Source organism: Benincasa hispida, chromosome 8, assembly GCF_009727055.1.
Source record: "Benincasa hispida cultivar B227 chromosome 8, ASM972705v1, whole genome shotgun sequence".
NCBI lineage: Eukaryota > Viridiplantae > Streptophyta > Magnoliopsida > Cucurbitales > Cucurbitaceae > Benincasa > Benincasa hispida.
Genome location: NC_052356.1, coordinates 56723386 through 56738225, shown reverse-complemented (window position 1 = coordinate 56738225; position 14840 = coordinate 56723386). Strand labels below are relative to the sequence as shown.

General features: G+C 37.1%; 1 protein-coding gene across 8 annotated transcripts in view; it reads right to left on the bottom strand.

Moving 5' to 3' along the window:
• LOC120082424 (putative 3,4-dihydroxy-2-butanone kinase) overlaps positions 1–14840 on the bottom strand; it is a 69393-nt gene that overhangs the window by 44168 nt on the left and 10385 nt on the right. For all 8 annotated transcript variants that reach the window (XM_039037583.1, XM_039037586.1, XM_039037587.1 and 5 more), the window contains exons 6-9: positions 5226–5297; positions 4923–5012; positions 1067–1240; positions 791–874 (exon numbers count right to left, since the gene is read on the bottom strand). In XM_039037583.1, coding sequence (XP_038893511.1) covers positions 791–874; positions 1067–1240; positions 4923–5012; positions 5226–5297 — 420 coding nt within the window. The remainder of the gene's footprint in view (positions 1–790; positions 875–1066; positions 1241–4922; positions 5013–5225; positions 5298–14840) is intronic.

Below are 14840 nucleotides of genomic sequence, written 5' to 3'. Positions count from 1 at the left end.
TTGATCTTGCTAATCTTCCTTTTTCGGTTGATCTTAGTACTGAAGCAGAGACAATGACCGAATGTGTGGCTAAGTATTACAAGGAAGTTTCGGAGCATTTGGAGAATGACTGCCATGTTAAAAACCAAAGTTGATGAGTGCCAATGTTTCAAGGAATTGAAAGAAGGAGATTTAATCATGGTTCATCTCAAGAAAGCTCGTTTTCCAGTTGGAACGTACAACAGGCTAAAGTGCCAGAAGCTTGGTCCTTTTTCAGACTTGAAGAGTTATGGCGATAATGCTTATAAGATAGAGTTGCCTCTGATTTACACATTAGTCCAGTGTTCAACGTAGCCAATATCTCCGAATGTTTTGCACCTGGCTTATTTTTCATTGCTACTCAACTCAAGGACAAGTTTTATTCTCTTGCATGGAGGGAATTTGATGTAACTTGTTAGTTAGAATCAGTTTGTTGTCCTTTCTTTAAGTATTGGTTTAGAACTCAACGGTTCTTTAAGTTCTTTTATTTAGTTACTGTGTGGTAACTTTTGCTTGTTTAGAATGTTATAATGGTTTAGTATTCAAGCTAAACCATTAGCTCCTTAACGGATTAATTGATATATTATTCAAAATTCAAAAACTCTCCCAACTTGATACACCATGATTCATTCCTATTTAAACACGTGTACACCATCAAATGATTGCTTCAGATTTTGATAGCCAGACACAATCGAGCACCAAGAAAAATCTTGGCATTTAACAAGCAACATGTGCAAAGGTTCAGAAAATTGGGACCAAACTACCAGCATACCGGTGATAATATTTGTTTGAGAACATGAGATACTATCACGTCAACTGGCTGAAGGTCAGCCACAGCAGCACCAGGTTCACCATGCTGAAACAAGAGCGAACTCAAGTAAATGGAATAATCACCAGACAAGGAATCATAGTTCTGTTATATTGAGTAAACGGGGTGGCTCATACAAAAGAAGGGGAGATGAGAGATCCCCACAAGGCTTAGGATTATAAAAAGGACTCCAAGAAGTGCTTTAGTTGTAAAGATGTGATAACTCAAATAATAACCTACAATTCCAAGACCGAGTTCCATTTTCCCTGGGCCCAGACGATCTGATGTGACCTGGCCAGGCAGTGTGCAAACGGACAATGCAACTCCCATCGTTCCTATCATTTCAGCCGCATGTTTTGCTTCTGTGGCAACATCTAAAAGAGAAAGCCCCGCAGCAGCAGCCGCTCCAGCAACCTTTCCTCAAAACAATCCATGGAAAAATAACGTAAGCAAAAGATGTAGTTGTTCCTGTCTGTATGCTCATGAAGCAGTGAAATAATATGTTCAGTCCTTAATATAATTATTGAGATTCTAACACAATCTAACACCATTAATAATGGAATTATGGAACAAAAAAGTGCAAAGTATCTCCTGAAGACTGGGCAGAGGGTTAGCCTCCAACTAGGCAGACTTGATACACAAGGAAATCCATGGCCATAATATCCCCAAAACTAAGAGTGATGCTTGTATTTTCCTCATCGGTAGATGGTACTGCTCTTGGGAAGTGAGTTTAGACAATAGACGCCGAAAGGTAGAAAATTTCATATCTCTGCTTAGGCTGTTTAACCAAGATATTTAAACTGAATTGAAAACTAACTCTAAATCTTGCTAGCATTAACCTGCATGGAAATCATTCCAAACAAAAATCTAAATCACTTGAAATATCTATAAATATACACATAACGCACTTTTTTTTTTTTAATAAAAAAACAATGGCTTTCATTAAGAAAGTGATTTTAATATGATTGAGGGATAGTTTGATAAATTCAAATTAATCTTGGTTAATCCTTGATTAATTACATTTAGTTACCCAATTAGTTTTTAGTTTCTTTTTTTAGTTATCCTTTTAGGATTCTTCTAATTCTCTATAAATAGAGAGTCCCCCTCTGTTTATGAGAGAACTTTTGATTAATATGGAGGCTACGTCATGAGAGGATGGAAGATGGGTCTAAGATGTCACCAGAGCAACGAAGGGTATGGATTGGTGGGAAGGTTGTTAAAAGGGAGGAGAGAGAGAGAAAGAGGAAAGCTACAAATGAGTTGATGAACTATTAAGAAGATGGGCCAAGGTTGGATGCACGATTATAATTGATGGATGGACAGATAGAAGAAATAGGACAATTAATTAACTTTTTATATAAATCCTGAAGGCACCATGTTTATTGAATCTATAGATGCTTCATCTAATGTGAAGGATGGAAATAAAATGTTTGATTTACTCAACAATTTTGTAGAGCGCATTGGAGAAGCCAATGTTGTTCAAGTGTTATCATAATGCCTCAGCAAATGTTATGCAGGGTAAAATGCAAAGTACTAACTCTTTTTTTAAATTTGTCAGTCTTACAGTTATGCTTCCAGTTAGCATATTGAAGAAGCCTAAATATGTTCTTATTTTACTATGTCAATAGGGAGGTGTTAGAAGCAAAACAACCACAATTAATTTGGTCTCCATGTGCCGCTCATTGCTTGGACTTGATGTTGGAGAATATATACAAGATCCCACATATTCGCAAAACACTGAAAAGAAGCATGGAGATTAGCAATTGGATAATGCTACCAAGCGATAGTAATGGATTTGGTTTGGTGATGAAACCCTACTGCTAGAGTGCAGGTCTACTGACCAAATTGGAAGAATACCCAAGCAAATGACTCGATTGGAGATATTCGGAGACAAATGCCCAAACTTAAGAACAAAATACCCCAAGGTGCTTCCTTGATTTGCTTATGACACGAAGCTCCAGGCTATGGATAAGATTTTCTAACGTGAGGATGGACGATCTCAATCAAACAAGATGATTATTTGGGCTATTGCCCGGTTGTCCTTCCCAGATCCTCATTTGGAGAAGGCAAACCGCAGCTAAGGAGGAAGACGAATCCACACACCACACACAGTGAATGGAGAAGAGACGAAGGTGCGATTTGGAGTGGAGTAGTGAGAGAAGCATGGAGATTTGCAATTTCATTTATGTTCGTCCTAAATTGTTAGACATGATGAGACGGTTACTAACCAAAAGGAGTTGGTTAGACCAGCTAAGACTCGCTTGGCTATAGCTTGCATCACGTTATCAAGTATACATAATCCAAAAAAAAACAATTTGAGAAAGATCTTTACTTCAAATGAATGGAAAAGCAGCAAATGGAGCAAGGAGCAACAAAGAAACGAGTTGTTCAAACAATTTGTTGACAACTTTTTGGAATACAAACGTGTTTTCCCTTAAAGTATCAAGCCCTTTAGTGCGAGTACTTAGGTTGGTGGATGGCGAGAAGAAGTTGGATATATTTATTGAGGCTATGGATAGAGGCAAGCAACAAATCCTTCAATGGGTAAGGAAGAGAAGTACAAGGATATTTTTACAATCATTGATCGAAGATGGGAGCTTCAATTGCATTGTCCTTTTGCATTGTAGCAGGATATTATTTTTAAACCTAGAATTCTATTATTCGAATCCTAATATTCAAGCTGATGATGGGATTCTTAATGGGTTTGTACATGGTTGTTTCTTTGGACATCCAAGACAAGATATTTGGAGAGCTAACAAATACAAGAAAGCTTAAAGACTATTTGAATAGTCTTTTACAATTTGACAGAGGGGCAATGTCTCCAAGTAAATTTAAGTCTTGATTAACACATCGTAATTATCATTTTGATATGAAGTTCTTAATATAGTTCTTGTACCTATAGTGCAATGGGGGATGATTTTGAACAATCACTCTCCAAAATTGCAAACGAGGTCTCAACTTGTTAGTGCCTTGGATGTGAACGTATAATTAAAGTGTTTTTTAACAGACTTAATTATCTACTGTTATTTGTAGTGCATCTGGACGTGAAACGTAATGAAAGTTAAACAATGAAACTTTTGCTATGTTATACTTGGCAGCTTCATACAAGAAACGAAATAGACTTGTTCAAAGTGGTTTGAATGTATTTAGTATTCATTAAAATATAAAATAGAGCACTAAAGCATAGAAATAACATTCAAGACATCATTTACCCCATTTTTTTTAAAAGAGAGATTGATGATAGTAAATGAGTGGTTGATTGGACGAATGGATGACGATTCAGAGGAGGATGATCTTGTTTTCGACGATGATTCTTTTACAATGGGGGACGGTTTGAAGAGCTGCTTAGAGCAAAAGAACTTGCCTATTATTCTAGAGTTGGGTACAACCTCAAGATATCAGTCTAAGACTAATGCTTCATGTTCATCTTCATCTCCACACACCCACCTCCACGCAATTAAATTTGTGATGACTCTAGCGAGACCGACAAAGAAGATACAGATGGGTTAAGTCGAATGATGGAGAGAATGAAGATGAGGAACTATTTAGTGAAGATGAGTTTAATCGATTGTTTTGTGTTGTTTCTTTTTTTTTTTTTTTGTGTAAGGTAAGTTAGTGTTGAATGACTAACATTAATATTTAAATTTTATCTATCTTTTATTTTTTGTATATTCTTCTTTAAGTCCCATTTTTATCCATCTATGTTTTGATTGCGTATGTATATATATATATATATATATAGTGCGCCTCATGGGGAAAAAAATCCGCGTTTTTTTGTGCGCCTTACACCTAGGCTCCAGGGGACCATTGCGCCTTAGTGCGCCTTGGTCATTTAAAAACACTAGTTTCCACACCCTCACATCCTTTCTCCCACGCCTAAAAGAGTGACCCTCAAGCAAAGAAAAAAAAGAGGCCACCTCACTCATTTCCCTATTAGTAAAAGGACAACGAAACCCAAATGAAAAGGAACAAAAGCTCCCAACCCACACAAGAAGTCAGCAACAAAGTGATTTTTTAGGGATGGGAAATGAAAAGTCACACATACACTCACACACAAATATGCATGCATGAACAAAGAGAGAGAGAGAGCACCAACCTTGTGAACAAGTACAGTCCCAGCCAATCCTCTTCGACCAGCTATACCCCGAGGTGGAGGCAAAGCACAATCATCCCCAACAATAACAGTCTTCCAAGTTAAACAAAAAATAGTTACTTGTTTCTTTTTGGAACAAGATAAAAATTTTAAATGGTTACTAAAAGTTACATCACTAAGTTTTCTAAAAATTTTAAATGGTTACTAAAAGTTACATTACTAAGTTTTCTAAAATAAATGGTAAATTTTAATTCTATTACTACTTTTACACTCTTAATTGACAAGAAGAAAAATAAGAAAAGTTACCTCTACTTTAAATCCTTCCGATTTTGCTTGCTCAGCAGCCAACCCAAAATTTAAACGATCACCAGTATAATTCTGTGAACATTTATATCAAAGCACTTCTCATTAAACTGCAAAGAAAATGTTAACAACAATTATGCAACAAGGTTACTGAGTTAGAGCACGAGATGAAAAAATAATTTTTATCATTCTTTTTTTTTTTTTTTTCTAAAGGAAACGAAATTTTCATTGATATAATGAAATGAGACTAATACTTAAAGTTACGATAATCCGTGAACAATAAGCAAAAAAATAGACAAACAATATTGAATTACAACGAAAACATTAGAGCATTCTAATTAAGATAAAATCCTGAACTGAATAATCAGCAAAGTGCTCGGATTGGAGCACAAGAAGAAGTTTTTTCTTTTAAACGGAAACAAGCCTCTTCATTGATATAATAAATGAGACTAATTCTCGAAGTAAAAGATAAAGAACCAAGGAAACAAAAAGGCTCTAGAACCAATGCTCAAAGTATAAAGTAGAGAACCAAGGAAACAAAAAGGCCCTACTTGGATCAATAGGTACACCCAGACATCTCAACTATGTTGACACCTCATAGCACCCTCATCAAATCCTAATACAAACAAACTATCAATGTAGTAGATGAGGCAATCCAAAAAGAGACAATACAACTCAACAAAAAACAACATTATGCTGGAAAAATGAAAGCTCTCCAATTTAGACATAGATCTTGAATGGAAAAATCTTCAAAAGGCTTGAAGAGAGTGCACCAAGAAGAAGGCTTCATCCGAGCAATCTCGTAACAACCCAACCAAGCAAAAGATTTATCGAGAAAGACCCTTTGGTTTCTTTCAAACCAAACTTCAGCAAGCAAAGCTATAACCGCATTATCCCAAATCAACTGGGGCCATACTTCATAGTCAGACCAATCAGGATTCATTTAACATGTTTCTTTCAGGACCAATCAGGTTTCTTTCAAATACTCAAACAAGGTTGAAAATAGAGAACCACCACCACCAACACTGTTGAACATAGTCAAATTCAAAATATAGGTGTTGCATGTCTTCATTTTCTGCCAAACAAAGCGGACAAATAGTGGGAGATAAACAATGCGAGGGAAGCTTCCATTGCATGACCAAGGAACAATTCAAAAACCCAAAAATCATTATCCAAACTCGGTAACACTCCTTGTTTAGCAGCCTAACTATTACAAAAACGAAATAGCGAGGGTTCCCAAAACATTGTTTTGACCTCAAGTGGTAATGGAAAATGATCTAAGAAGGTGCATACTTGCCGCCTAGATACTCTCGAATTATCAAACACTTCATCCCACTCTTTAGAGACAAAGAATCTATCAATTAGTGATCGAGAGATCGTGATGCCTTCACGGGATCAAGTATAGCGACCATTAGCTAGGGGCACTTCCATTAAATTCGATGCTTCAATAAATTTGTTGAATTTCCTCCTACCTTTAGTTACTCTTCCCATAGGAAAATGTTCATGAGCTCTATTGGAATTTCTATATTTGTATATGAATATTTTTTCCTCTACTGTCTTTATGTTTTTTTTCGTTTATTGTCTTTATTCTTTCCATATTTGTAAAAGGTCTTTCTCCTATATAAGAAGACCTAATCTGCACATATTGAATAAGAGAAAAAGGAGATTAATATTTCTATTCCTCCAATTTCTACATGGTATCAAAGAAAAGAAGAAAGAAACTTTTCATCTTTTTCGTGAGAACCCCCAACTGCCAACCCTGTTCGCATAAAGACTACGTTCTATCCCTACTCCTATTCCTACTCCTTCAACTACTAAAAGTACTTTTCCAATAGTGTCTGATCTCGATGTTAATTCTTCTTCTGTCCCTACTCCTTCAACTACTCAAAGTACTTTTCAATAGTGTCTGATCTCGATGTTCCCATTGCCCTTAGAAAAGGTATTCGCAATTGTACCAAACATCCTATTGCAAACTTTATGTCATATCAAAAATTGTCAAATAGTCATAGATCATTCACATCCAGGATTGATGACTTGTTTGTCCCAAAGAATAGACATGAAGCTTTAGATGATCCAAATTGGAAATTAGCAGTTATGGAGATGAATGCTCTTAAAACAAAATGGAACTTGGGAAATAGTAGAATTACCTAAGAATAAGAAACTGGTGGAGTGTAAATAGGTGTTTACCATAAAGTGTCATGCTGATGGTAGTGTTGAAACATACAAGGCCAGACTAGTAGCTAAAGGATTCACTCTATTACATATGGAATTGATTATCAGGAAACATTTGCCCATGTTGCAAAAATTAACTCTATTAGAGTTCTTTCATAGGGCTTCAGCGCTACTACAGCGCTTCGGTCTCTTGAAGTCAATTTATATTGGTCACTTTACCAACTTGATGTAAAAAATACTTTTCTGAATGGTGAACTTAAGAAAGAGGACTTTATGAGCTTACCACCAGGTTCTGAGAAGGAGATTGGCTGTAGTAAAATTTGCAAATTAAAAAAACCTCTCTATGTTCTTAAACAGTTTCCAAAAGCTTGGTTTGAGCATTTTGGAAAAATTATGTCCAGTTATGGATTTCTTCAAAGTCAAGCAGATCATACATTATTTTATAAACATTCAGAGAATAATAAAATCTCAATTTTGATTGTTTATGTAGATGATATTATTCTCACGGGTGATGATGAAGCAGGCTTAGCTGATCTCAAGAAAAAGTTGGCTTGTGAATTTCAAATTAAGGACTTGGAAACGTTGAAATATTTCCTAGGAATAGAATTTGCAAGATCAAAAAGGGGATCTTTGTTAACCAAAGAAAGTATGTCCTTGACTTACTTAAAGAAACGGACTTGCTTGGATGCAAGGTTGTAGAAACTCCTATTGAACCTAATATAAAGCTTATGGCAGCAAAAGCAGAAGAAATAAAAGACAAGGAACGATATCAGAGGCTTGTTAGTAGACTAATCTATCTGTCTCATACACGTCATGATATTGCATTGGCTGTGAGCATGGTTAGTCAGTTTATGCATGCTCCTGGACCGACTCATTTTGAAGCGGCCTACAGAATTTTGAGATATTTGAAAGGGTCTCCTGGAAAAGGTATTCTATTCAAAATGAATAATCACTTCCAAATAGAAGTCTATATTGACGCAGATTGGGTTGGAAGTACTACAGATAGAAGATCTACCTTAGGTTATTTTTTTTAATAGGAAACAACCTTTATTAATCAGTAAAATTTAGTACAAGAGATGAGTACTTTGAGAATAAAGGCTACACAAAGAACCGAACAAGAAACCAAAGTATCAGTAGGCGCACCCAGGCATCTCAACTAGGTTGACACCCCCTTAGCACCCTCATCATATCCATCAAAGAAGAAAAGCCGACAAAGGCTAACAAAAGAGTATTCTAATGAGACAATACAAGGAAAACTTCCCAAATTGAAGTTGCAAAGAACTAAACTACCAAGACCTATAGTACATCAAGGAAATTAGGACAGTTAAGAACATTAAGAAAAGAAAAGTTGTCACTATCATCGGAGCTTCAGTTAATCTTCCATATGAAAGAACGTCTGCCAATTTAAGCTTATGTCTTGCAAAGAATAGGCTTCAAAGCATTTAGAAAGGGAGCACCAAAGAGAGGCGTTGAGTTTTGCCGCCTCAAAACGAGCAAACCAAGGAGTTTCTTTCCCATTGAACACTCTTTGGTTTCTTTCAAACCCGATTTCAACCGGCACTGCTTTCACCCCCCATTAATCCATAATAAATTGGAGTATTTCTTTAGAATGGGACCAAAAAGTAATTGTTGCACATTGCTGCTAAATGAAATATCGAAGACCCAAGAGGTGTTGAAACAATTAAGGAAATTTTTCCAGCAATTGATGGCAAAACAGCAGTCAAAGAATAGGTGTTGAAGGTCTTCTTCAGCTGATTTACAAAGGACACACCAATTGGGGGAGATAGAGTAGAAAGGCAGCTTTTTTTGCAGCACTGAGGAACAATTTAATGTTCCAAAAAGCATTATCCAAACTGTTATATTAACTCGCCTAGGGCTGTTGGACTTCCAAAGGCACTTTTGAAGACTGGCTGAAAATGGGGTGGTCACAAAAAGGTGATTAACTAGTGATTTAACTGAGAGTCATTATTCTCAAGGGACCAAATACGAGTGTCTTCCCTATTGAATAATTTTTGCTTAACCAAGAATGCTAGTAAGGATTGGAACTCTAGAATCTCATTATCTTTTAGGGCTCTTCAGAAATTGAGTATCCAAGAGGAAGTATGATAATCCCAAAATTGTGAAACAGAGCCATTGGGAAGTGTTGTTAAGCCAAAAAGGGAAGGGAAACTGTCTTTTAGATGAACAGAATCCATCCAAGGGTCTTGCCAAAATGCAATTCTGGTTCCATTTCCCAACTTAAAAGCTGCCAAATTCTCAAATTCAACCAAGATCTTGAAATACTAATCCACGGGCTTCAAAGACTGCAATGAACCTTGCCAAAAGTGTGCCAACCAAATTGGTTGCTACCATGGATACTTGTAATAACTTGACTCCACAAGGAGGGTTGCTCTTTTATAAACCTCCAGCCCCATTTGGCTAGTAAAGCCACGTTTTTAGCTTTTAAGCTCGGACTTGGAGGCCCCCAACTACTTGTTTCTTTGAGACAAGCTCCCACTTAGCTAGATGATTTAGCTTACCCCCTTTAAAGCCTTCCCAAAAAAAATTTTGATAATCCTTTCAATGGCTGAAATCACTTTTTTAGGCATCAAAAAAGAGGACATGTAGTAGGTTGGGAGGTTGTAAAGGACTGAATTGCACAAGGTAGCTCTTCCACCTCTTGATAAGTTGTATCTTCTCCATTTGTCGAGTTTTTTGTGAACTTTATCAATGACCGACTGCCAAAACATCAATTTCTTTGGATGCCCCCCAAGAGGGAGACCCAAATATAAGAAAGGAAGGTGTGCTAGTTGACAATTCAGCCTTGAAGCTACTGCCCTCAGCTGTGAATCTTCAATATTTATCCCACAAATGGCAGATTTTTCCCAATTAACTTTCTGCCCTGAGCACCACTCAAATAAAGTAATAGATCTTTTAAGATTATCTAACATGTCATCGTCATACTTACAAAATAGTAAAGTATCATAAGCAAACTAAAGAATGGAAAGTTGAATCTTATATTTCCCAACCACAGAGCCTTCAAATAGACCTTTTTTTTGTATTCTGGCAACCAATGCACTAAGCAAGTCACTAACCAAAAGAAAAAGGAAGGGAGAGAGGGGGTCACCTTGTCTAATTCCCCTTGTAGCTTTAATTCTTCCTTTTGGCCTTCCATTAATGAAGATGGAGAATATTGGTTTGGAGATACAACCCAAAATCCAAGAAGTCCACTTGGGGTGGAAGTTCCTTTCTTTAAGGGCTTTTTCAATGAAATCCCAATCCATTCTATCAAAAGCTTTTTCAAGGTCAAGCTTTAAAATTCACCCCTTTTTCTTCTTACTTCTATAGTGTTCCACTGCCTCATTAGCTGTTAGAACCGGATCAAGGATTTGTCTTCCTTCAATGAATGCACTTTGAGTTGGACTTATAAGGCTAGGCATTACTTTCTTGAGTCTTTTTCCAAGGACTTCGGCTATAATCTTATAGATTATAGTAGAAAGGCTAATAGGTCTGAAGTCCTTTACTAAAACTGCCTCTGATTTCTTTTGGATTAGGCAAATAAAATTTTCTTTGATGCAAGAATTGAGCTTTCCATTGTGGTAAAAATCATCAAATATATTCTTTAGATTGTCCTTTAATAGATCCCAGAATTTAAGGATAAATTCAATGGTGAATCCATCCGGTCCTGGAGCTTTGTTTCTTCCCAACAGCTTCACTGCTTCCTTAATTTCTGCCAAATTAAATCTGGAAACCAACCCCATATTCTGATCTAAAGAGACCCTTGGCCAGCTCAAATTCTGAGGTATATATCGTGAGCCTTGACTTTTTGAGTAGAGATTACTATAAAAGTCTATAATCAGGGTTTCCATTTCTATGAAAGTCTTTGTAGCTTCCCCTTGATCATTGATTAATTCTGTTATTAGGTTTTTCCTTTTCTTGGCTGCAAGGAAACGGTGAAAAAAGGCTGTATTTTCATATCCCAATTGTAACCAATTCAGTTTTCTCTTTTGAATAAGATCTCTCTCCTCTGTTTGGTAAAGGGAAATTAAGTCTGCTTTTAGGAAGATTCTTATATCTTCCTCAAGAGAAGGTTCCTCTTGATACTCTATTATCATATCTCTTCTTCAAATTTCTTCTAATAATGCCTCTTCATTAGCTTTTTGCTGTTTGGTTTTCTCCGAATGCCATCTTTTAAGGGCTTGTTTCAATCTTCTTAATCTGTTTAAGAACACAAAACCAGCCCACCATTGCTGATTTTCTAGACTTAAAGATCGTTCAATAATTTTGCAGCACTCCTTATTAAGTAGCCAACTATTACAAAATCTAAAAGGGAAGGGGCCCTATTCGACAGCTCCAGCTTCAAATAAAAGAGGAAAGTGGTCAGAAATTGGTCTTGCTTGCCTTGATACTCTTGAGTTTTCAAAAAGATCATCCCAATTACTTGTGATGAAGAACCTGTCGATGAGCGATCTTGAAGTTGTCTCTCCTTCTCGTGACCAAGAGAATCTTCCCTTTGACATGGGAATTTCAAGTAGATTTGCATTTTAACGAAATTGTTAAATTGTCTGATTTCTCTAGTTGCTCTTCCCATTGGAAATCTTTCTTGCCTTCTTCGGATACAACTAAAATCCCCGCCAAGGCACCAAGCACTTTCACAATTTTCTACTAATGATGTTAATTCAGCCCACAAATTTCTCATTTCCCTATGACTGTTTGGTCCGTATACATTGGAGATCCAACAAACTTTCTTACAGATGGTGCTGCATTTTAGAGTTAGTGAGAATTCTGCCTTGATAACCTCCAAAACTGAAATCTTACTTTCATCCCACAAAGATAGGATGCCCCCTGATCTGCCTTGTGATTCCACAAATGCCCAGCCTACCTCCTTGGAACTCCATATACTTTTTATGAAAGGAAGATCGAAGCTGTCCTTTTTTTATTCTTGGAGTAGAACTACATCCGGATTTATCTTTCTCAGGAGTTTCTTTATAACCAGTCTTTTTGTTTTATCGCCGAGGCCTCTAATGTTCCAAGAGATGATCTTCATTTAAGATTTCTGGTTCAGAAACTAAGAAAAGGAGGTAGTAATCCAATCCTGATTAGGAGAGGACAATATCACAAATTTCCAAAAAGGAATTGAGCTCCTGAGGCAAGTTATCAAAGGTTGGGGGGGCTATATTCTCTGGCTCGTGTACCTCTTCATTTTGGAAAAAAAGGCTCAAGTTCATAACAGCTTCGTCTTGGTCTTCATTATCCTTGATTTTGAGATCATGCTCCTCAAAATCCAACTCTTCACTGCTAACACTGACTATTGAGACTTCATCAAAGCCTTGTGAAAGCCTTCTTGACTCAGAAAAATGAGATCCTTGCACGGAAGGGAAAGAAGGTTCTAAATTTTTGACCAACTGAGGAGTGAGTGAAGAAGAACAATTAGGAAAAGAAATTGCTGACCTTTCTGTCTTGGCAAATGGAATTTGTACCCTGGCGCAACAATCTTCCAAAAGGTCTGAGTTTGCAATTAAAGACCATGATTTAACAGAGGATCTTCTTCTTCTTGCAAAGTATTTGGGGAATGGTTTGAGGAGGTGTGAGCTTCGACCAGTGTATGCGTCTGAATCAACTACCAAGTTCTTCAGGGTCTTTTCAACTTCCGGAGAGATAAACTGAATAGTGGGAGGCTGAAATCCAAAAGGTTGGCTGACTAAAGTCTTCAAATTAATTGTTGCCTTATTAAAAACATGTGTTGGAGTGTTCATAATTACACTGGACTTTTCGTTGCCCAAATTAGGAGAGAGGGGCCTAAAGGCACTTGAACCGGCCGCTTTTTCTTTTGACTTTAAGACAGGTGACTCTTCGGCTTCTTTTGAATAAATTGTGGCTTCTACTTGGGGGTGATGTTTCGAATTCTGTGGTTTTTCAAGGGGTGTCTTCTCCACTACCAAACCAGGCATTAAATCCTTGTGAGGTGGTTGGTCTGCATTCTGTAATAATTTAAAAGAGGACTTTTCGGTTTCTTTGGATAGATGTAAGTCTGATAATGCAGGCTGACCTTTCAACTTCCTAGGCATCTGTTGCTTATTCAAAAAAACAGAGGGGTTTCTTGAAAACTCTGGTTTGGACTCTTCATCTTCAAGGAATGACCATTCATTTTCCAGCTCATTAACCATGACTCCTTCATCCTTCATCACTTGCTTCAATCGGACTAGATCAATCGAATTTGAGAAATTGTGTATAAATAAATCATCTTTAACTAATGAGGGAGGATCTAAACATTGTATATCTCCCAAATTCAAGAATATACTCCCTCTTGATTCATCTTTAACTTCGATCGTAACTGGCATGAATCCACATAGATTCCTAGCAACCTTGATTCTTGCTTCAGCACAGTTGATGAGGTTTAGTGTATCTAAAGCGATTTTTTCCATTCCTCCAAAGTAGGCTCCAATGGCTTCAAACACGTTTCTGTTCCAATAATCCAAAGGTAGATTTTTTATTGAAATCCATCCCCCAAAACCTTCCATAACCATAGGTCTGTCATGCTTGAGTTTGTTCCATTTTTCAGAGAGTAAATGGAAGGGGCCGATTGATTGCCATTTGCCTGGTTCATCAATCAGCTTTTCAAGAGAACCTTGGCTTAACTTGATGAGAGCTTTGTCTGCAAATAAAGGGTTAATAATGACTTCCGATTGAAAGGTCTGATTCAAAACTTTTGATATTTCCTTCCAGTCATTGAATACAAATAATCTCGAGATAATCCATAGGTTGTTGAAATCTTCCTTAAGCACTTCAAAATTCTTTTGAACCCAGATGACCTTCTTGCTCTGTTTCGAGAGGTTTGTATTTGGGGTCTTCCTCTGTTTGCTGTTCAATTTAGAAGAAGTTTCTAAGATAATCCCCTTGAGCTCTTCTTTTCCTTTTACCACATCCGCAAAAATTGAACCAAATTTGACTTGAGGGCTTGACACTGTACCTTTAGTTTTCTTTGAAAGCAGACTAGGATCCTCAATTTTTTTAAAAAAACTTTTAATCATTCTTAAGAAGAGAACCAACCTTGATGCTTTGGACCTTCAGGTACGTGAAGAAAGCTTCGACCTCCGGTTGACGGCCAAATAACAAACCTCAAAACCCAGCCTGATGTATCCTTGAACTTGGATAACTTGTGACTCCATCGCAGCCTCTATCTTTACTGAGGAAATAATTGTTGTTCAAGTTTGCTGCTAGCTTAGAAGCCTCCTCTACCATCCATAGCAGTTGTGTTTTTGATAGGGACAGAACCCTACAAGCTGCCATATCCTCAATGAAAAAACGATTCTGCTCAGTCCAAATACAGTAGTGATAGCCATTTATCTTACAGCTTTCGATTTCCATTGAGAGTAACTTGAATAGTATACTCTAGTGGAAGGAATGTTGGTTGGAAGAAGGGAAGGTTGCCCAAGGAATATCGGAAGGGGAAGGATGGGACGGGGG